This window comes from Hyperolius riggenbachi, chromosome 3 (genome assembly GCF_040937935.1).
Source record: "Hyperolius riggenbachi isolate aHypRig1 chromosome 3, aHypRig1.pri, whole genome shotgun sequence".
NCBI classification, from domain to species: domain Eukaryota; kingdom Metazoa; phylum Chordata; class Amphibia; order Anura; family Hyperoliidae; genus Hyperolius; species Hyperolius riggenbachi.
The window spans coordinates 346716393-346739898 of NC_090648.1; the positions used below are offsets into that span (position 1 = coordinate 346716393).

Consider the following 23506-nt stretch of genomic DNA (forward strand, 5'->3'; position numbering starts at 1 on the left):
CCAGACCCCAGGTATTTACAGGTTGTTATCTCCTTAAGAAACCGGATCCGGACCGCAACCGTGTTCACACCGCACGGAAACCGGATGCAAACGGACCGGATCCGGACCGGATCCGGATAGGAACCATACGGATCAGGTCCGGTCCGGATACGGTGCGGTCCGGACATCCGGTGCGGTTTTGACAAAACCGCAAGTGTGAACGGGGCCTAAATGGTGATGGACGCAAAACTGAAAAATGCACCTTTATTTCCAAATAAAATATTGGTGCCATACATTGTGATAGGGAAATAATTTAAATGGTATAATAACCAAGACAAATAGGCAATTGAGAAATAATGCATTTTTTCCCTAATTTTCCCGTTAAAATACATTTAAAATAAAATAATTCTTAGCAAAATGTACCTCCCAAAGAAAGCCTAAATGATGGTGGAAAAAAACAAGATAGAGTATAGAGCATTTTGTTATGATAAGTAGTGATAAAGTTACTAGCGAATGTATGGGAAGTGAAAGTTGCTCGAATGCATAAGGTGAAAAAACACTGAAGGCTGAAGTGGTTAAACAATGGACAATACTGCAGGATTCTGATAGTAAAATATCCGTAATGTTTATCAATATTTTACTATGGCTAAACCTAACCCTACTCTCACACAGAACCCCCCCCCCTCTCCTGATGCCTAACCCTAAGACCCTCCCCTGGATGGTGCCTAAAACTAGGAAACCCCCCTGGTGGTTCCTAACCCTAAGACCCCCCCCCCCCCGGTGATGCCTAAACCATAACCCCTCCCCCGGGTGCCTAGCCCATTTACACAAGAAGCGCTTTTCTGAGTGTTTTGCAATTGATTCGCGTTTATTAAAATCACTCCCATTCACTTTCATTAAAATCGTGGAAAAGTCGCTGCAATTTCTCGATCGCGTATGTGAAAATCGCGGTGATTTTTCAGTGATTTTTATGAAAGTGAATGGGAGTAATTTAAAAAAACGCGAATCAATCTAAAAGCGCTCGGAAAAGTGCTTCTAGTGTGAATGAGCCCTAAAACGCCTCCCGGTGGTACCTAAAACTACCCCCCGTTCCTAACTCTAAGCCCCCTGAGGGCGCCGAAACCTACCACCCTAAGGCCCATATGCAATTTACTTTTTCACCTGAGTTTTCTCCTAGGTGAAATTTTCAAACTTGCATTTTAAACCACCAACAAGCAAACAAATACTCAAAATAATCTTTATAGTACTTTTTCACCTATTTTTTGGTACTTTTTCCATTGCAAAATCCTAAAAAGTTGCTATAAATTGAAGATGAAAAATTATCTCCTAGGAGAAAACTCAGGTGAAAAAGTGAATTGCATATGGCCCTAAATCTCTAAACCCCTAAACCTCCCTAAACACCTCCTCTGCCACTAAGCCGTAATATACAGCAAGGAAGCTAAATCTCAGTGCTGGGAGGCACCTGATTAGCTGCAGTGACAGCATCGCGGGCATCAGGCCTTGCGGAAATTTGTTAAACAAAAAAGAGTTGTTTTCTGTGAAAATCAGCTATATTTTGTGTAATCTGCTATATTTTTCTTAATCCGCTATATTTTGTGTAATCTGATATATTTAGCGGAATTACGCTGTATTAAGAAAATTCCGAGTCTTGTGACTGACCTAAAATTTCCGAGTCTCAGCAATGCTGCATTGTGATTTCCGCGGTACAATAAAACTTGCAGAAAATGGCTGGTGTGGAGCCCAACTACTCATGACAGTCTAATTTATTCACTTGAGTGAAGTTTTTCTGTCAACAAGGTAATGGAAATTTTAACTTCCAATACGTTTTAAAATAACATGGTCAGAGAAATAATAATAATATAAATAGTTCAAATGAAGGCATCTATAGACTTTTAACAGTCGGAGCAGGTTTGAAAGAAATATAATTGCCCTTGCATTTTTCAGGATGATTGCTTTTACTTTAGATTTTAATCTCACAATGGCAGGGTCAGGGCCGGTTATTTAATGAAGCAAGGTGAGACATTTGCATCAGGGGTAGAGATTACAAGGGCAGCATGTTTGTACTGTGTGTTTACACTTACAGCATGCAGTCAGAGTAGGAGGGGAAGCCAGAGGAGAGCGAGCAAGGTGAAGAGGTCATCATTGGGGAAAAGCAGCTTGTGCTGTGTGAGGAGTCTGACAATGAGTGAGGAGGGGGGAGGCAGGAGAGCAGCAGTGTCTCATTTGACTTGCACAGCAGAAGGGAGAAGGTGGTACTGCTGTCCTGACCGAGGAGGGAGGGAGGACGGCCAACTGGCTGAGGGTGAGCAGTTTGTTTGTCACAGACTCACAGCCAGCCAAGTTGTTGCATATGCACCCTTACTGACTGAGAACATTAAATGAAGCAGAGTAAATTGTCAGGTGCTGTGCGATCATTTTCAATTGGGGGGGGGGGGGGGCTCCATGCAAGTTTGCCTCAGGCAGCAAAAAGTCTAGAGCGGGCCCTGGACAGGGTTCTCTCATTTGTGTCTTGTAAGTTGCTATACATTTTTGTTAATCACAATGTAGTTGACACTATAACTTATTATATTGTCTGCCATTTCGGTTTTATGTGACGGTAACTGTATTTTTATATAATTGTGTTTAATTTCACATTTAAAGTGAACCCGAGGTGAGAGTTATATGAAGGATGCCATATTTATTTCCTATGAAGTAATACCAGTTTCCTGGCTGTCCTGACAATCCTCTGCCTCTAATACTTTAAAGGGACTCTGAGGAGTAAAAGAAAACAAAATCGAAACTTACCTGGGGCTTTCTCCAGCCCACCGTAGATCGGGAGGACCCCAGGCGTCTTTCTGGCTCCTCTCCCGGTCCCTCCGCAGAAATCACGACTGACGACACCGGGGCCGAGTGTCGGGCTGACACTTCTTGAATGATGATGCTCCTGATCATCATGTTGGCCACTACGCGTCATCACGGCGGCCGGCGTGACAGTACTGCGCATGAGTGGTTTACAGTTAGAAAACCACGCATGCGCCGTACTGTCACACCGGCCGCCGTGATGACGCGTATCGGCTGCCATGATGACGAGGAGCGTCATCATTCAGGAAGTGTCAGCCCGACACTCAGCCCCGGTGTCGCAGGTTGTGATTTCTGCGGAGGGACCAGGAGAGGAGCCAGGAAGACGCCGGGGGACCTCCCGACCTATGGTGGGCTGGAGAATGCCCCAGGTAAGTTCCGATTTTGTTTTTCTTTACTCGTCAGACTCCCTTTAAGCCATATACCCTGAACAAGCATATGCAGATCAGGTGTTTCTGGCAACCTTGTCAGATCTGACAATTTTGCCGGTGTACTTCAGACACTACTGCAGCCAAATAGAACAGCAGGGCTGGCAGGCAACTGGTATTGTTTAAAAGGAAACCAGTATGACAGCCTCCATATCATTCTCACCCCAGGTTCACTTTAACTATAGCTAGGGCCGAATTGAATTGCTGAAGAAGACTGCAGCTCTGATGAGTCAACTCAAGACTGCTTCTGTCCTATTTGGTACTCCAGGCAATGCAACTTCTGTCATCACTCCCCCTTTTCACAAACATGCATACAAACAATATGCTACTAATGTTTACAATATACTGTTAACACATGGAAAGGGCACCTCATACACCCAATGGCAAAGTCAATAAACTTGCATGCAAAAACTTACATACAAATCAATCATCCAGGAACCACTGCTGTTAACTGCTTAGTTACAAAAGGTGGACAAGTCCCATCAGGTAGAAGAATTAGGTAGCAATGTTACTTCAATATAAAAGAAGGAAGTAGGCACTTACCACTAGATAAGTTACACTCACCTGTCCTGTTGGGATGCTCACTCCTTCAACCAAGAAGCATCCCTAGATTCCTGAACAGTCCCCGTCAGCATAGTTTCATGTCTTTTCCACCGGCATCACATGATAGGTTACAAAAGCAGAGACATGGCTGCAAGGAGCCATGGAAACTGGATACCCTAACCAGGCAGGCAGGAGGAGCATACTAGCTAAACTACTTACCTTACCAGCACACTACACTTGCCACTCTGAATTTCTGTCAGAGGCTCCCAATGCCACCACTTCAGTTCACACCCCTGCATGGATGCCAATATGCTAGTGACAGACTCGTAATGACGGGCAGAATCTAGTGGCAGGTGGTAGTGATCAGTAGATTCAAGCAGTAGGCTGGTAGTGATAGATGGGTTCTTATGGCAGGCTGGTAGTGATCAGTAGATTCTAGTAGCAGGCTGGTGGCGATAGGTATAATCTTGCGGCAGGCTGGTAGTGATCAGTAGATTCTAGTAGCAGGCTGGTGGCGATAGGTATAATCTTGCGGCAGGCTGGTAGTGATCAGTAGATTCTAGTAGCAGGTTGGTGGCGATAGGTATAATCTTGCGGCAGGCTGGTAATAATCAGTAGATTCTAGTAGCAGGCTGGTGGCGATAGGTATAATCTTGCGGCAGACTGGTAATTAGTAGATTCTAGTGGCAGGCTGGTGGTGATAGGTATGATCTTGTCTTGTGGCAGGCTGGTAATGATCAGTAGATTCTAGTAACAGGCTGGTGGTGATAGGAATGATCTTGCGGCAGGCTGGTAATGATCAGTAGATTCTAGCGGGAGGCTGGTGGTGAAAGGTATAATCTTGCGGCAGGCTGGTAATGATTAGTAGATTCTAGTGGCAGGCTGGTGGTGATAGGTATAATCTTGCGCCAGGCTGGTAATGATTAGTAGATTCTAGTGGCAGGCTGGTGGTGATAGGTATAATCTTGCAGCAGGTTGGCAATGATTAGTAGATTCTAGTGGCAGGCTGGTGGTGATAGGTATGATCTTGCGGCAGGCTGGTAATGATCAGTAGATTCTAGCGGGAGGCTGGTGGTGATAGGTATAATCTTGCGGCAGGCTGGTAAGGATCAGTAGATTCTAGTGGCAGGCTGATGGTGATATGTATGGTCTTGCGGCAGGCTGGTAATGATAAGTAGATTCTAGTGGCAGGCTGGTGGTGATAGGTATGATCTTGTGGCAGGCTGGTAATGATCAATAGATTCTAGTAACAGGCTGGTGGTGATAGGTATAATCTTGCGGCAGGCTGGTAATGATCAGTAGATTCTAGCGGGAGGCTGGTGGTGAAAGGTATAATCTTGCGGCAGGCTGGTAATGATTAGTAGATTCTAGTGGCAGGCTGGTGGTGATAGGTATAATCTTGCAGCAGGTTGGTAATGATTAGTAGATTCTAGTGGCAGGCTGATGGTGATATGTATGGTCTTGCGGCAGGCTGGTAATGATTAGTAGATTCTAGTGGCAGGCTGGTGGTGATAGGTATGATCTTGCGGCAGGCTGGTAATGATCAGTAGATTCTAGCGGGAGGCTGGTGGTGAAAGGTACAATCTTGTGGCAGGCTGGTAGTAGGGATGATCAATAAGATACAAATATTCATGCAGATTTATGTAACATTTTATGCAAATATATGCAGCATAAAAATGGACCAATCTAGTCCCACCCAGGTTTAAATTGATAGGTCCATTATCTAGCTGCATATATTTGCATAAAAATTTACATAATCCTGCATGAACTCGTAAGAAATATTTGCATCCCATTGATTATCCCTAGCTGGAAGTGATCAGTAGATTCTAGTGGAAGGCTGGTGGTTATAGGTATGATTTTGTGGCAGGCTGGAAGTGATAAGTAGATTCTTTCAAAATACTTGTGGGGACAGTCAAATTCTAGTGACAGGCTGATAGTTATAGCAAGACAGACATTAGATGACCGGTAGTAGGTGACAAGCTGTGATAGTGGTGACAAATAGTACGTAGTGGACAAGTGAAAGTATATCCCAGGTAATAGTGGTCACTAATTTGTATTGGGTGAAAAACTGGAGTGAATTCTAACCAGCAGGGGATGCCAAATTGCAGGGGATGCTAATCAGTACTGGATGTCAAGCTAAATTGGGTGGCAAGTAGCAGCAGGTGTAGAGAAGTCAATCCCAAGCAGGGCCGGAGCTACCATAGGAAAAAATGGGCAATTGCCCCAGGACCCCAGAGCCTGTAGGGGCCCCCAAGTTGTCCCTCCCCATCTTAACTGTTGCTCCCCAGGGACTCTGCAGAGTTTGTTAAGTTGGGAGGTGATTGGGGGAGGGTCAGCAGCCAGCTCAGGGGCCCAGGAGGGAAGTTTGGCTGCAACAAAGTGCCTCTAATTACACTTTTTGGTCGGGGGGGGGGGGGGGGGGGGGCGTGTCTGTTGGGTTGGGTTGAGAACAGGAATATTACCAGTACTAGCCCCAACAGAGTCCGTCATGGTGCGCAATAAGTGCAGCCTGTGGTACACGAGCCCCATGCACCGTGGGTTAAGCTAATCACATGATGCATGGTACTCTGCGTGTATTAGTACTGGTACTATTGCCGAACAGAGGGCACTAAGTAGCATTAAGTGCCAAGTTGCAGTGAAGGCTAAGCAGCAGTTAGTACTACCAAGCTGAAGTGAGTTCCATGTAGCAGTGGGTGCTAAATAGCAAGGGGTGCCAAGTACCAGTAAGTGCAAAATAGTATTGGATACAAACAGCAAGTACCAAATAGCATTGATTTCCAAGTTGCAGTAGGTGCTAAAGTATTGGGTGGCAAGTTGCAAAGGGTGCCAAGTAGCAACAGATGCAGGATCACACTTGGTGGGGCTAATGTCCTCGATTGGCTGTTTCTGGTGACAGTGGAGAGAGCAGGATCTCTTCCATTACTTACCTTTCCTCCCCCTGGTAACCTCCTTCTGACTTTAGAGAATGGGCCTCCTCACTCAGCTGAATGACATCTTCATCCTTGCTACCGACCAACATACATCAGAGGGGAGAGACTAGTGTCAGGGAAGGTGACTATGCCTGTGAAGCTCCAGCCTCCTGTGGCTTAAATGACACATGCTATGGGACAGGGATACAACTCCTTACTTTTAGTAAAAAAACATGATACCTATCTCCCAAGTAAGGAGCATAATGGCCATTTTTTCTGTAATCATAAACTCTCAGCTCCTCATTTGCTGCATAAATATACACCGAGTTAATTGAGCTTCCTAATTCCTCTTCCATGTTTATACATACTACCAATTCTGATTTTTGGAATGACGAGAAAAAGAGATCTTACCGGCCAATGTCAAGGCATGGTATACAATGACAGAGGATCTTGATTACTGGTGGACAAGAGAGCTTTACAGTAATATAGAGGGAAATTGGGGGGCACCTTTTAATCTGGCTGAACAAGTCTCTTTTCTGCCGGAGCATCCATTTATCACAATAACCCATTTTCTACATGCAAAGGATAAAAGTCCATCTCGTTTCCAGCCAGACTTGTAATATCTGACCCATGTCCTGCCCTTGAGGCACATATTTGCTAGTCTTAACAAGTTCCTTTGTCTGGCTGTAAGTTATGTGAAGATAGCTTCAATTGTACTTCTATAAAAATGAATTGTGTTACCTATATTCATTTTAGTATAGGGGTCTACCAAACTATTATACTGATGCTGCTATAGACCACACCAAACAAAGACAAAACAGACGGTTGTGCATTTTCCAGATTTTATTAACCAACGTCCAACTTTACAACTTTTACCCAGAACAAAGTGAATAGGAAAATAGATGAAGAGACAAGAGTACAGCATTTCACCATTGCACACTAAAATAATAAAAAGATCTATGGCACATGTTGAACTTCACATTTCAACTATAACAGCAAAGAAGGAGGAATGGAGAACAGCTGCTGAAACTACAGAAACATCAGAGATAGAGACAGCTGCCTGACTGGTACCAATCTGTCAATGGGGCTAAGGCATTTTTTTTTAAAGAAAGAAACCAGCATTACCAAGTTGATATTGAAGTAGACAAAGAGACCCTGCCAAATTAAAGCCATTGCACAATACTGATTGTGATAAAAACCAGTGTTGTGCTTTAATGATACCCTATTAGGGAGAAGTAATGGCATGTTCGTATAATGGGTAGTAATAATGGAACAGTTATAGTTTAAATGACTAGTTGCCATGGGATGCGAGTCATGGATTCTGTTCACAATCTTTTGATTCCACAAAGCTAAAACTCACATGTAACATCAATGCGGAACCCTATTTCTGGGAGCCAAGGTGTTGATGGTCACTTCTCCTATTATAAGTAAGGACACTTTACTTTTCACAATCTAAATCTGTGATGTTTTGCATCAAATTACCTGATTAAACAATGAGGCACATTAGAGTACAACCACCTTGATGTCACCTTCATAGGTGGCCCTACTCCCGATTGTCTGTTTCTGCTATTATTCATGTTACGCTGTATAAAATGTCCTTCACGTCTTGTGTGAAAAAATTGCAACGCTTTTATGAAATGATTTATTGAAACCTATGCGCAAAAAGATATGCATGCAACGAATCTGGGATACCTCAAGTTCATAGGTCAATATTGAGTCTGACAATTTTACAGATATGTACAAAAGTAAAATACTCTCAAAGTTCAAGGTCTGAGGTAATGTTCCTTTCCCTTAATGGTTTTATTTGAGCCATTCGCTCTAATGGTCATCACTATTTTTACATAAAAATATCTTGTCCTGTCTAACAACTTCCTCTGCTATCTCGTGGCATTTTCTCACTATACTGAATCCAATGGGAATGGGCAGCACTTCATCTAACTATAAATGTGAAGGTCTGACTACTGATCTTTTACCAGGCACAGCCACTCACAGGAATTACCTAATCAAAATGATGCAACGACATTAGATGCGGTTGCACAATGCCTGCATGTATGTGTTGCATGTATGGTCAACAGTTATATTAGTTGTTGAATTCTATCCAGTGAAATATTTACTGATCTAGAACATACCTGTATATGTCCTCAAGACAACCCAGCATCTGATGCTCTCTGAAATGAAAAACAACTACAAAATCATCCAGATGTGCTACATACATTTCATTGACAATGATAAATGTATGTATATAGATTTAAGTACCGTATTTTTCGGACTATAAGACGCTCCGGACTATAAGACGCACCTAGGTTTAGAGGGCAAAAATCAGAAAAAAAAAAAAAAAACAACTAAACCTAGGTGTGTCTATGTTGCAGGGGCATCTTATGGACCTTTCCCTCCAATTATTATGCTCCCCTTATGCTTTCCTTGTATTTCTTTTGTCCCCTGTGGTCCTCCTAGGTCCCTCTGTCCTTCGTCCACCTTGTGTCCTCTGCCCCATGTCCTCTTTCCCCCTTCCTCTGTCTCCATGTCCTCTGCCCCCCTGTGTCTTCTTTCACCCTTCTTCTGTCTCCATGTCCTCTGCCCCGTGTCTTCTTTCCCCTTCCTGTCTCCATGTCTTCTTTCCCCTTCCTGTCTCCATGTCCTCTGCCCCCTGTGTCTTCTTTCACCCTTCCTCTGTCTCCATATCCTCTGCCCCCTGTGTCTTCTTTCTCCTTCCTGTCTCCATGTGCTCTGTCCACCTGTGTCCTCTGTCCTGGTGTCCAATGCCCTGTCCCCCTTCCTTAGTCCCCTGTTTCCTCCATGCCCAGGGTCTTTATCCCCATTTTCCCAGTGCGTGCTATCCCTGTGTCCCAGGGTCTGTGCGTCTGCCTACCCCCTATGTCCCAGTGTCTGCCTACCCCCTATGTCCCAGTGTCAGATTACCCCCTATGTCCCAGTGTCAGCTTACCCCCTATGTCCCAGTATCTCCCTACCCCCTATGTCCCGGGGTCTGCATGTCTGCCTACCCCCTATGTCCCAGTGTCTGACTACCCCCTATGTCCCAATGTCTCCCTACACCCTATGTCCCAGTGTCTGACTACCCCCTATGTCCCAGTGTCCCCCTACCCCCTATGTCCCAGGGTCTGCGTGTCTGCCTAACCCCTATATCCCAGTGTCTGCCTACCCCCTATATCCCAGTGTCTGCATACCCCCTATGTCCCAGTGTCTCCCTACCCCCTATGTCCCAGTGTCTCCCTACCCCCTATGTCCCAGTGTCTCCCTACCCCCTATGTCCCAGTGTCTGCATACCCCCTATGTCCCAGTGTCTCCCTACCCCCTATGTCCCAGTGTCTCCCTACCCCCTATGTCCCAGTGTCTCCCTACCCCCTATGTCCCAGTGTCTCCCTGTCTCCAGGCACTCTGTGACCCGGTGTCTGCGGTGTCCCAGTGCAACAATCACACACATGCAGCTGCCATTCATCAACCAGGCTGTCCCCCGTGTCCCAAACACACACCTCTCCTGCTTCCTCCACCATCGCGCTGCCCCCCGGCACCGCTGCACTCAGTGTCTGCAGTGTCCCCGTGCAACAATCGCACACATGCAGCTGCCACCCATCAACCAGGCTGTCCCCGTGTCCCAAACACACACCTCTCCTGCTTCCTCCACCATCGCGCTGTCCCCCGGCACCGCTGCAGCCTGCATTATCGGGAAGTCCTGGACATCTCCGCAGATAAACAACCAATCGGGCTGGATGCCAATCACTGCGTGCTGTGATTGGCCAAATTGACGGAGAGGTGGTCCCGCCGGCGAGACCATCGCGTCCTATCAACATAGGAGTAAGGAGCAGAGAGCATTGTGATTGGCCATTGAAGCCAGCGCCCCCTGCCTGATTGGTGCATTTCTCTGCAAAGACGTCCAGGACCTCCCAGGATGACACAAGCTGCGGCGACACCGGGGGACAGCGCGATGACAAAAGACATGAGAGCCATGCACCCGAGACACGGGGGGGACCGCCTGGCCATCAAATGGCAGCTGCACGCAGGTGACCACCACACTGGGACACCGACACCGGGGACAAGCACACACCGGGCAGCTGCATGGACGCGACCACCACACTGGGAAACGACACCGGGGACAAGCAGACAACGGGCAGCCGCATGGACGCGACCACCACACTGGGAAACCAACATGGGGACAAGCAGACACCGGGGACAAGCAGACACCAGGCAGCCGCATGGACGCGACCACCACACTGGGACACCGACACCGGGGACAAGCAGACACCGGGTCACAGAATACATGCAGAAAGGCAGACACGGTGAAATAGAGGGACATACGGACAGGGGGATGCAGACATAGCAGACAGGGGAAGGAGGCACAGGTCCAAATATGTAGTATTCGGACTATAAGACGCACTGACTTTTCCCCCCCACTTTTGGGGGAGAAAAAGTGCGTCTTATAGTCCGAAAAATACGGTACATAGTAAAAACTGGAATGATCAAAACCTCTGTATCCTCAGCATTTCTGATGCAACTAGGTTTTTTTTTGTAATGGTGTTGCATCATATACTTATTTTATGCACAGCGCTATCTAGTGACTGGAGGCCATCTCAAGTTAAAGGGATTTCATATAACGTTATGTTGCTCAGTCCTGCCTTCTAAGACATGGAATGGGAAGGAGGTAAAAAAGTGGTTCGTTTTTATCTCGAAGACTGTTACAACAATGTGGACAGCAAGAAAATAAATATTTTCAATGTGAGAGATTTGTGTCTCTGAGACTGCATTGCACAGAGGATTTTGGTAAGGGGACAGATTAGCTATGTGTCGTGCTTCCATGAATTGTTTGTTAACCTTTCTGATTAAAAGCAAGGACATTAGCAAAATATGATTTTGATCCCCAAAGCCTGCCAGCACATTTTGAGTAATTAGGCTTTGGAGAAATTTGATAAGTTAGAAGAATATTTAAAAAGAATAGAATACCCCAGATTGTTAAAACAAAGACCTTCCAGTTCTTCATAATAATGAATAAAAAAGGCCTAGCATTGGCATCGCATCCTCACACACGGCTGAAGATTAGCTTGGTTGATTTTCAGTTTGATGTATATTTACAGCGACAAAGCAGTGCCAACATTTTATAGGTTCTCCAGTTTTCACCTTTGTCATCAAGCCGATACGTCTTCTAAGGTCCTGAGATATAACACAAAAGGCTGGCAATGTCAGCCTAGCCCCATCACAAAATTCATGTAAAAAGTGATCTTCACAGTTTTGTTAACCAATTTCCAGCATTTATAACCCATTAGTTTATATATTACGCATTCTTGTGAAATGGCTGTTATTAACGAAGTATAAATCTCTTTGTACACTATTCACATGAATACTTGATAATGCCAAAGATGCCACTTGTTGCATTTTACTTGCTGCTCAGGCATTATGGCAGGCACTGCTCCACCTATTTAGCAATAATGGTGTGTGACCAAGTCCATATATCTTACTATACATGGACATTCGTTTTCAAATGCTATAATGCCAGAAGCTCTTTAATCTAAATCATAACCTCTTATGTGCTTTTTAGCTTCGCTCCTGCAATTGGAACTTATTTTCATTTTAAACATCAAGTACACCATACATAAATATAATATAAAGTTGTCAGACATAAATCCTTCTGGACACCAGTGATCCAAATGAGCTACTGGAGGCATAACTCCAGTCATAAAAAAGCACAGAATACACTAATACCTACTCCCTTTTCCACTTACTAAATTCTCATCTCATCTATAACCACTTGCTACAAGTACCTTCATTCTTGATGATGGTCACATGGCCAAGGAATACTTCTTCCTGCTTGCCAGTCCACCTCAGGCTGTAAAATAGGCATGTGAAACTCAATCACACAAGGGGAAACATCTAAAGCACAGTCTTAGTTGCGGACTAATTTAGCAGGAATTAATCTCTGATGGGCACCCTAAACATATTAGGTGCAATATCTGAATGTGGCCACTGTCACTGGTGTGCTTCTCTGTATAGGTAGGCGTGTGCTGTCATCTGCAGTAAATGGAAAGCACCAACCTGTGCTGTAAGCTTTATTCCATGAACATGCCCACAGCAAACTGGAAGTTACATTTGTGTTGAAGGATCCCCAGGCATGTGGTTGACGGGGGTGGCATCTCTAAATAGCTTGGTTAAAAGAATGTTTGCTGACTGCTTTCTGTGGTATGGATGCTTTTAAATGTGTGCTGTGAATGGGCACCAACTGTAGACCCTTTTACCACCCCTATATGACCAATCACAATAAGAGGTGGGGAGGGTGCACTAATGCATGCACACAAGCTAAAAAAAATGACATGTGCATACATACATCTGCTATAGTCTGCTGTCTTCTTGGAAACATCAGATGCCACTGGTATAAGCACAAGCTGACAGCACAGGTTGGTGCACTGAATGTCCTCCTGTCTTTTCCTGCTTGCAATCATGCACATTTAACAATGGTAAAACAGCGCAGGTCTCCACAATCATAAAAAGGATTAAGAATGACGTCAAATCACCAAACGGTGTCCAAAGCTGTCTCAAACGTGTTCACTATCACCAATATAGGAAATGAGGCTTACCAGATACTAACTACCCACATTATAAAGTTGCATATAGGCTCAAGACACTTCCCATGGCGGTGATAATCATCAAAGGAACATCAAGGCGTTACTCCCAGGAAATTCCACAGTTGGTAACAAGCAACGTATGAAAGACAACAAAGGCAGTGCTAAGCGCAGAATGCTTTATTCTCCAAAACAGTGATATGACAATCACTACATTAAAATAGGATAAAATAGACTAAAACAAACACATATGGGGCCCATGCATAGGGAACCCTGGTATCAAAATGCACGTGGAAAAAGGTCTATAGACAATGGAAAAAGGTCTATAGGAGCCGCCAAAGGAGATGGGAGTGAAAGGCCCTGAACTCAATAGAGCTAGCCCCTCTTATAATTCATAATTAAAAGCACAAGGAATCACTGACCAAGTAACCCTTACTTCTCAACTATTAGGTACTTGAACAATTGCAAAAACAAATTAAATCAGCTGTGGATGTACAGAGTGTATGTGTGATGGCTGAGGTATTATATTTTCTTTTATGCCCATTGCCCAGCAATACACCTCAAAATGGTTTAATCAAACTCGATTAAAGGAACTCAATTGATAGTTGTCCCAAGGGCAGGAAATATATTTCCATGAAATGGATTTAAAAGCTACTTTGAAAGATATCCATAAACATTGATATTACAGTGTGGATAGTCACCCCATATTGATATTCCAATATTGTCACAAGAAAACAGATATTTAAGTCACACAGAAAGCAGCACAAATAGACCAAGCTATTGAGCACAGCAATACATCATGGCTGTAATAGGGCAACTGATTATTCTTCAATACATCCATTATATCATCTAAAAATGACTCTTAATCTTAAACTGTGAGGCATGTATGTGAGTCCACACAGAAATGATCCTCAACATGGATGGGTTTCACATTATTTGAATTTGTAAACAAAAATATTTCTGCTGTAATAAACCAGACCAAACCCAGAACATCTCAGAAGGGCTGCTTTTCACCAGATTTCTAACACTAGGGCATCTGTCTGGTACCTCCTCTGTCCAAACAAGGTCAACTACTGTTTTGTTTTCACCTCTCTAAAAAGTAAACTAAACATTCCCAGTTTCACTTTCACCAACAAAGAATTAAATGTGATGTCATAGCGGCATGATGCATGATGTGTCTGGGTTACTTGCAAAAGAAATAATTTTACACCCATGTATGTATATTGGTATGGTCCATTAATGGTATAGTATCATTGTATGGTCCATTAATCTAGGCCTCTTTACCAATAAAAAAAACTCAGTAAGGTCAATCTTTTATTAATGATGAATAAAAATGAATAGTTTGCAGTTTGTGGCTACTGCTCTTGGCATGCTCGGTACCTCCCATCACAGCCTACATAGTCTATGCAGAACTCCATCCCTTATAGCACTGCTCATTTTACCAAACATATGATGCTTATGACATACCAGGGAGCTATCAGGGGTGAGCAATGACTGCTTAAGGCTGGGGTAGGGCGAAAACGGCTATTTAGCCGCAAGATGAAATGGACGCGCAGGTTCATCCCATTGTAGCTTGGTTACCGTTATGATTAACCTTCCAAATAGGCGCCGTGCCTGAATTTATCGGTTTTTATAATGGCTATGATTCGGCAAAGTCAGTTTTGTAAATTTCCAAGCCGAAAAATGTTTTAGCCGTTGATGTACCTGCTCAAGTTGTATCGGGAGGGGTCGCAGCATAAGAGGAGAGCTGTGGCCGCAGATCGGTGGGGAGGGGGGAAATTCCCCCCCCCCCCACCTCGGGCACTCCTCTCAGCGCTCCCCACCTGCAATCAATCATTGGTGGTGCTCGTGGCAGCCGCGGCGGTGGCGGCAGGCAAGCTGAGCACATACCGCCTTCTGGCCTCCGATCACTAAGAGCTTCATAGAACTTCCTGTTTACACAGGAAGTTCCATAAAGCACTTAGTGATAGGAGACCTCCGGCCAGAAGAAGGTATGTGCTCAGCTTGCCTGCCGCCGCCGCGGCTGCCACGAGCACCACCGATGATTGCTTGCAGGAGGGGAGCGCTAAGAGGAGTGCCCGAGGTGAGGGAGGGGGGGGGGAATTTCCACCCTCCCCACCGATCTGCGGCCACAGCTCTCCTCTTATGCTGCGACCCCCCCTGCCCCCAAAAACGGGCCCTAGGGGGGGGGGGGATTTTTTTTTGCAGGGGGGCCTGGGGCTTTGTAGGTACGCGTAACAAAATATGAAAGACATTTAGTGTACAGCTATCAACCATTGAACGTTGCCGTTAGACATGAGCTTTGCGGCAACACACGCGTCCATTTATAACTGCGGCCAGTATTCTCGTACCGGGGGTAGGGAACCTATGGTTCGGGAGCCAGATGTGGCTCTTTTGATGGCTAAATCTGGCTCACATACAAATCAGTAGGTGTTGATTCACTAAGCTACACTGCTCAAGCAGCGCAGCTTAGTGTGGCAGTGCAAATAACATTTTAAAAGTAGGCACTGCTGTAGCATGCACTACTAACTTACGTCCAGTGACATTATAGGACAAGATCCCCGCACTTTGGCCCAATAGGCTGCCTGTCAAGTGGCAGGCAGCCTATTGGGCCAATCAAAGTGCGGGGATCTTGTCCTATGAAGTGAATCAATACCCAAGTCAGCTAGCTAATTGTACAAGCTGTTAGTCGCTATTTCTCCTGTCTGGCTCTCGGGAAATTGCTGATGTTCCTGAAACCCAAGAGAAGCTGAAGATGTGTCTGACACTTCTGCTGCCTGGCTGATCAACTGTATACACATCACCATGGCAACAGGGATGTGAGCCCTACTGTCCCAGTTTGAAACATATTGTATGGCTCTCACGTAATTACATTTTAAAATATGTGGCGTTTATGGCTCTCAGCCAAAAAGGTTCCCGACCCCTGACTTAAGGTATACAGTCTTCCCAAGCAGTGGTACATATAAATTATGGCCTGGCAAAACTGGCTGGATCAGGGACTGAAACCTATAAACCATTGCAGTGAATAAAAGCTTCCACAATTTATCCCTTGGGAAGTTTACAATATCTGTTCTTCACAAAGCTCTCTGGACAGGTATTCTATGCAGGTTGTGTCAGTGCTCATGACACTGTAGGGAAAGGTCACATCTGTTGAAAAAAAGCATTACTTTAGTATAGCTTTATAAAGATTAATGGCAAACATAATTTCAGCTTGCTTATTTTTTGTGTGTGCATACACAACATAGTTACTACACATTGTTCAAAAAAAAAAAAAAAAAACCCTTTCAGGTGATTGTCCAAATCTACTGAAAATCACTGTGTTAGTTCAGATGTTGAAAAATGGGTAACAAGAGCTAATCATTCATGCAATCATACTGGAAGCTCTGGGCAATCCATACTCCAAAGAATGTACTGATCCCAGGCTTTCAACCAACAAAGATTCAGGCTTACAGTCAGTTTTGCAGGTTGCAAACTGGAATGGGGAAAAAACATTAACTGCTTGCGGACTACGCCAGTTGAAATCTACGTCATGCAGGTGGCTGCGCGGCTCTCACAGGACGTAGAATTCAACTTCTTTACTGCACTCGCCACAGGCCCCTCTCTCTGCCATCTATATGACGGCAGAGCTCTGTGAGCCGGTCAGGAGTCAATTTCATTGGCTCCTGACCACGTGCTCCCTGTGAGCCAATCACACTGATGGACAGGGTCAATGGCCAATAAAAATGGCTCCTGACTGGCGCACAGAGCTCTACCGTCAAGGCAACGGCAGAGAAAAGGGCCAGCGGTGATGGGAAGTGGCTTGAACGGTGAGAGCGGCGGGCATCGGTAAGCACTGTTTTGTGGTACCAGCAGTCTTTGGTCCTTAAGGGGTCAGAGACCGCTAGTACGAAAGATGTTAAATTACAAAAACAACAACAACAAAAAACACTGGTGCAAAAGTTGTAAAGTATTGTATCCAGCCTTAGTACCTTGTGACCAGCTCAACCTACATTCTACACGAGCAGTCACTGTTGTGTCTAAAACCATGACAAACAAAAATCAGGGATTCCAACCAGTTAGCAACCCTCCATTAACTAAGCATCAGGCAGCACAATAGGACATCTTTGAGAAGTGCTAACAAACTAGTGGATACTCACATGGTTTAAATAGACTTGGCACCATATACATTCAATTCAAATGTATGTGGTATGATATCTCTTTAAATTATCTTTTTGTGCGTGCTGCATTAGGTTTCACACACACTACACGTGTGTGGTGTGTGTGTGGTGTGTGTGGTGTGTGTGTGTGTGTGTGTGTGTGTGTGTGGTGTGTGTGTGGTGTGTGTGTGTAAAAACACTGGTTAGTTAGTAGTTGGCAAAGGTCTTCCTGATCAAAACATTGTGCAGTCTGCATGATACTTGATACATGATAATAAATGGAGGGTTAAAAATAGTGATGGGGGAATACGGCCATTTCCTTTTAGCCAGAATTTTCACACATGTGACACGTGTACAGAAAAACATGCAGGCATGAGAAAACATTTTCACACACATGAAAATACATGTGAAAATATATAGGCATTGAAGTCAATAGGCACGAGAAGAGTTCGCACAAATGAGATTACAGCATTTTGGAAAAATATGGGTATGCAAAAATACATTTTCACCAATTGAATTAAACTCAATGGGCATGAGAAAAAACTTTTGATTCTTTGCGTTATATTCCTGCTGTCACAGGAAAGGCAATGCAATGGTCAGTGTGACCGTGGCCTCAAACAATAATAGTTACTTGGCAGTTTTGCTGATCCTCTGCCTCTAATACATATAGCCATACACCCTGAACAAGCATGAAGATCTGATGTTTCTGGAAAAAATCTGACTAGATTAGCGGCATGCTTGTTTCAGGTGTGTGATTCAGACACTACTGATGACAAAATTATCAGCCTGACTGCTGGGCTACTGGTATTTTGTTTAAAAGGAAATAAATATGGCAGCCCTTATACACTTTGCCGGATTTGTACTTTTTACCATCAAAGGTCCACTATCACCAGATGCTGCCAGACCATCAGCATCTTAAGGCGCGTACACATGCCATACCGCCGCAAATGATGGGTCTGTCAGACTCTCCCGCTGGGCGGACGTTCAGCCGACAGCAGCACGCGTGTATGCGCTGTCGGCAGACTGATAAGGATGTTTAACAGCGTACACACGTGCTACTGTCGGCTGAGCGCCCGCCCAGCGGGAGAGTCTGACGGACCCGTCGTTTGTGGCGGTATGGCGTGTGTACGCGCCTTTAGTGAAGTGATGGCAGGGATTACATTATAATCTCCTCTGAGGTCAGTTAGTGAAGTGATGACAGGGATTAGATTGTAGGCTCCTCTAAGGACAGCTAGTGAAGTGATGGCAGGGATTAGATTGTAGGCTCCTCTGAGGACAATTAGTGAATTGATGGCAGGGATTACATTATAAACTCCTCTGAGGACAGTTAGTGAAGTGTTGGCAGGGATTACATTATAATCTCCTCTGAGCAGCCTCGGACAGACCCACCGAACTACCGACGTAAAGTTCGGTGGGCCTCCTTTAAGAGATGTGACGTCACAGGCACATGACCAAAGGGCCCCCACTCTCTCCTATCCAGCGGCCGGGCCTACGCCAATTAGATTTTCCTGACGTAATCATGATAGCCATGCGGTGCGGTCCGGAGGCCTATAAGAAGAGGCAGCATCATCAATCTTGTGACAAGCTCCGCCTCCGACCACACTGCATCAGCGGTGCACGCTGCCTGGCGCCAGACAGAGGCCTGGCTGAAGACGCAGCCCGCAGGGGGAACGCCTGGCCTGCTCTATGTGGACTCTGAGGGAGAGGAGAGCCGAGGCAGCCGCTTGCTGCACGCAGCCACACACCGCGAGTCTGTCTGACGGTCTGCTCTGACCTGCCTGCCGCCGGTCGGGACCTGTCACCTGCTGCCACGCTGCCAGTGCAGACAGTCCAGAGTCAGCTGCATGCACGGTGGGCTCTTTCTTTGTGTGTTTGGAGGGGGGAGGAGACTTACTCAGCCAAGGGGAGTGAGGAGAGGCGAGCTCAGGAGACTGGCACACCAAGTGTGAGGAGAGGGATGAGAAGATCACCAGACCAGCCTGGCTGCACTGCACCCACGGTGGGACTTTGTGTGGGGGAGGGGAGGAGACTCAGCCCAGGAGACTGTCACCGAGTGTGAGAGAGAGAGAGGGATCACCAGACCAGGGATGCTTGTTGGTTGTTGTGTGGTCTGGAGACCAGAGAGGCAGCTGCAGGACTCAGAGAGATGACAGGTCCAGGGGCGTAGCAATAGGGGTTGCAGAGGATGCGACCGCATCTGGGCCCTTGGGCTAGAGGGGCCCTAAAGGGCCCTCCCTCAACCACAGTATTAGCTCTCTATTGGTCCTGTGCTCATAATAATCACTTCTATATATACTTTGAATAGTGGTAATCATTAACAAACTGTTCCCCATCCCCTTCTTGCTCCTCTGACACTGTAGTTGCCATTGGCAGGTTTTGGTGTGCCATATCAATTGTTATGTATAGAGTGCTTGGGGGGCCCCATTGTTAAACTGGCTTCGGGGCCCATAGCTCCTTAGCTACGCCACTGGACAGGTCAGTGTGTGGGCAACTGGGGGGAGTTGCTGTCTGGTGTCTAGCTGTGGTGGGGGGGTTGGCCTAGCTGGTGCCAATTTACACACAGGGGGCACTGCCCCCCCTTCCAAGCTGGGGGGGGGACTTGCATTGTGTGGGGGTATCTGCCACCAACCTGATTGCATTGTGTGGGGGTATCTGCAGCCAACCTGTTTGCATTTTGTGGGGGTATCTGCCGTCAACTTGATTGCATTTTGTGGGGGTTTCTGCCACCAACCTGATTGCATTGTGTGGGGGTATCTGCAGCCAACCTGATTGCATTTTGTGGGGGTATCTGCTACCATTTGACTACTTGATGAATTATCATGAGGCATGTAACTACTTGAATATTTTATCTAAAATGTATCTGGTCAGACCTAATCTCTGTGAATAACACCGCTACTTATTTTGTGTTTTGTATTTTTTTTTTTAAGTCTGCCCATGACTCATCATGACCACGCCGATGTTCCAGTGCGTGGTTACACCCAGTTAGTTTCGCTGCGCGCGCCGCATTAAGACATATCCCTATTGGAGACTGTCCTCAGAATTGCTCACAATCTATTCCCTACCATAAAGTCATGCAAAATTTCTAGAGTATATGTGTATGTGAGCCCAAAATGGGGGGGGGGGGGGGAGGAGGAGAGGGGGGTGGGCCCCAGGCTTAAACTTCCTTGGTGGGCCCTTGGTGTCCCAGTCCGACCCTGCCTCTGAGGACAGTTAGTGAAGTGATGAAAGGGATTAGATTGTAGGCTCCTCTAAGGACAGTTAGTGAAGTGTTGGCAGGGATTAGATTGTAGGCTCCTCTGAGGACAATTAGTGAAGTGATGGCAGGGATTACAGTACATTATAAGCTCCTCTGAGGAAAGTTAGTGACATGCTTGCAGGGAGTAGATTGTAAACTCCTTGGCAAGCAGCACATTCGGTGAATAACAGGCAGCTCAGAGATCACTGTAAGTGCCAATTTGATGCCCCTTCACCTCCCAGCACCACATCCGGCTGTTAGTAATCGCTCACTGCTATGTGCAAACTCTGTGTAGCTGGACGAATGTTCCGCAGGCTAAATGATACTTCCACCCTGCTGCCTACAGCCAGCCCCTTGCTTTCCTGGTGCGCTAGGCCATGGCCTTTGTGGCCTTGACTGAAATCCGGCCATGCTATATACCTCTCACTTCAGGTTTCCTTTAAAAGGTCCATGTACATCATTCCATTGTATTAAAACAGCACAGTCCCTTTTTAGTGGGTCAGTCAGTTTCATCACCATTTATGATGAGCAGTTAAAGAATGGGTGTAAAAATACTATGCGTCAAAATGACAAGCCTATAAAAAATTTGCTGCACTGAAAAATGCAAGTTATTACTGACACAATTGTTAATAATATACAATGAAAGATTCATATTAGTAGCAACTAACATGACTTGCATATGAATTCATTGAACTGCTCCAAAGACAATCAATCTGCTGTATTAGTATCACCAAAGTGCTTTAAATATCTACAAAGCAGGAGGTTGCAGCAGGCTATGTACAGAGTGATGCTGGCTATGAGACGTTACTATGTGGACTGCAGAGGTAAAAATAGATGTGTGTTATTCCTATGGGATGATGTACACAGGCACTTGCAAGTTCAAACACAGTACAATGCATCGTGTTTCTCCTTTGTGTAACCAGTCTGTTCTATTTTCATCCATGTGTTTAACCAAGAATATATTATAGCTTGCAGAGCACAGATGAAGTTTGCTTGTGAAAGTGAGAAGGTCGAAGACAAGTTGACAATTAATGCAAAGGCAGAGGGTGGTGGTGGTGGTTAACCCTTTTGTTCCATTAGCCTACTTCATTAAGCTATGAAAGCGTAGCAAGTAGCTGACAGCATAAGCATTCATGCTTAAAAAGCTTACACACTTGGCCACAAATTGTTTGCAAAAAGGTTTCCATTTGTTATTTAAATTAGCACTATTGCAAAAAATTGTAACATTCAAAATAAATGGAAACGCATACAAATAAGAAGTATGTTTCTTACACAGTAAAAAGGAGTTATGAATTATTTTTCTTTCTTTTTACTGTCACTTGCAGTAGTTAGTAGAAATCTGACAGAGATGGGCTGCCGCTAGCCCAAAACCTGTGAGTTCTGTCAGATTTCTACTACCTTATGTAAGTGACAGCAACATAAGAGAAAAGTAATTTATATATCTTTTTACTCTGGAAGAAATGTACTTTTCATTGATGAGTTTTCATCTATTTTCAATTTTACCATTTCCCACTATAATGGCCCTTTAAGGGAAAAAATGTATAAAACTATCCCTAAAATCAATACTTTAAAAAAATGAATTATGATTTTCATTCATGGTCAAAAACGATTGTTGCTAAATACAACTGTTGAACATTAAAGTATACGTTGATTAAAAAAAATTCTAATAAAGTAAAATGAATACACATGTCCAGTTTAAGGCGAGTTGAGGTTCTGTGCAGAAGTGAATTGATCATTATTTTTCTATGCTCACCGCCCTGTTTACACTAAATCCATAAAGACAATTTAGGCCCTTGCATAAAGAATGGATTAAAAACAGCTTCTCTCTGGCAGTTAACTGTTTCAGTATTTCAATTAAAGATCAGCACATCTCCAGTCAGATGGTTGTTATGCAAGTCCAGCAGCCAAAACTAAAATTGTCCTTCAGCCAATCAATTAAAATATATTCAGAGCTGGTTCTCAATAGACTTCAGTAATATTACACGATCAAATCTTAACAACACTTTGTGCCCACCATCACTTACCCCTAATAAATGTGCCATCAAAGGTCCATAAACTGTATGTGTGCCCGCTGGTGCACCGCCAAAGCAGGATATAAGTTAGTTTGTGCCACCCCATACATATGATTTATGGACCTTTGATTTGGGTCCCTTTATTAGGGTAAGCTTATATACAGTACATTCTTTCAGCTGACTAGTAATATACTCCATTGCTGTGTGTGCAGTGCTGATATCACCAGAAAAATGGTGGCTTGTTAGCAGGCAGACCGGGGTCTGTTATGGGGAAGAAATGGCAGTAAAAACATACTATTGTAAGCATGTCTCATTAGACGATGCAGATAGTGACACATCAATTTAAATCTGGATCAAGTAAACATTTTCTTTTAAGAAAAATGCATTTGAATGTGGAAAAAAGGGTCCAGCAACCTGAGGATAAATTCTTGTGCATCGCATAACTTTAAAACGTTTATTTTAAGGCAAAGCTGAACAAAAAACCTTTCCTCCACTTGATCCAAACTCTGTTATGGCTTTTCTTATACGGGCTGTCATTTTGCTTTTTAGAAATTCTTACCTGGAAAACCAATGCTTCTCAGTGATATCTGACAGCTGCTCCAAACACTAAATGGCTATCTTTGTCTCACAAAGTCCCCTGGCAGGTGTTTGTTTATATAAGACAGTCAGATCAAGGTTAAACACAAATATATCACAGCGAGTCAATAGTTTAAGAGATGATTATCTTTTAAATCAATGTTCCCCAACCCTGTCCTCGGGGCCCACCAACAGTGCATGTTTTGTATAAATTCAGAGGTAGTTAATCAGTTCTGCTGAAATACTAATTACCTCACCTGTGCATGTTTATGGTTTTCTGCAAA

The 23506-nt window shown here is 44.7% G+C and overlaps 1 protein-coding gene across 1 annotated transcript in view; it reads right to left on the reverse strand.

The window, feature by feature from the left end:
* Nucleotides 1-15924: 15924 nt before the first annotated feature.
* Nucleotides 15925-23506, reverse strand: part of GPRIN1 (G protein regulated inducer of neurite outgrowth 1) — a 109748-nt gene continuing 102166 nt past the window's right edge. Inside the window, exon 3 of the mRNA XM_068272820.1 lies at nucleotides 15925-16410. Coding sequence (XP_068128921.1) covers nucleotides 16405-16410 — 6 coding nt within the window. The 3' untranslated portion in view covers nucleotides 15925-16404. The remainder of the gene's footprint in view (nucleotides 16411-23506) is intronic.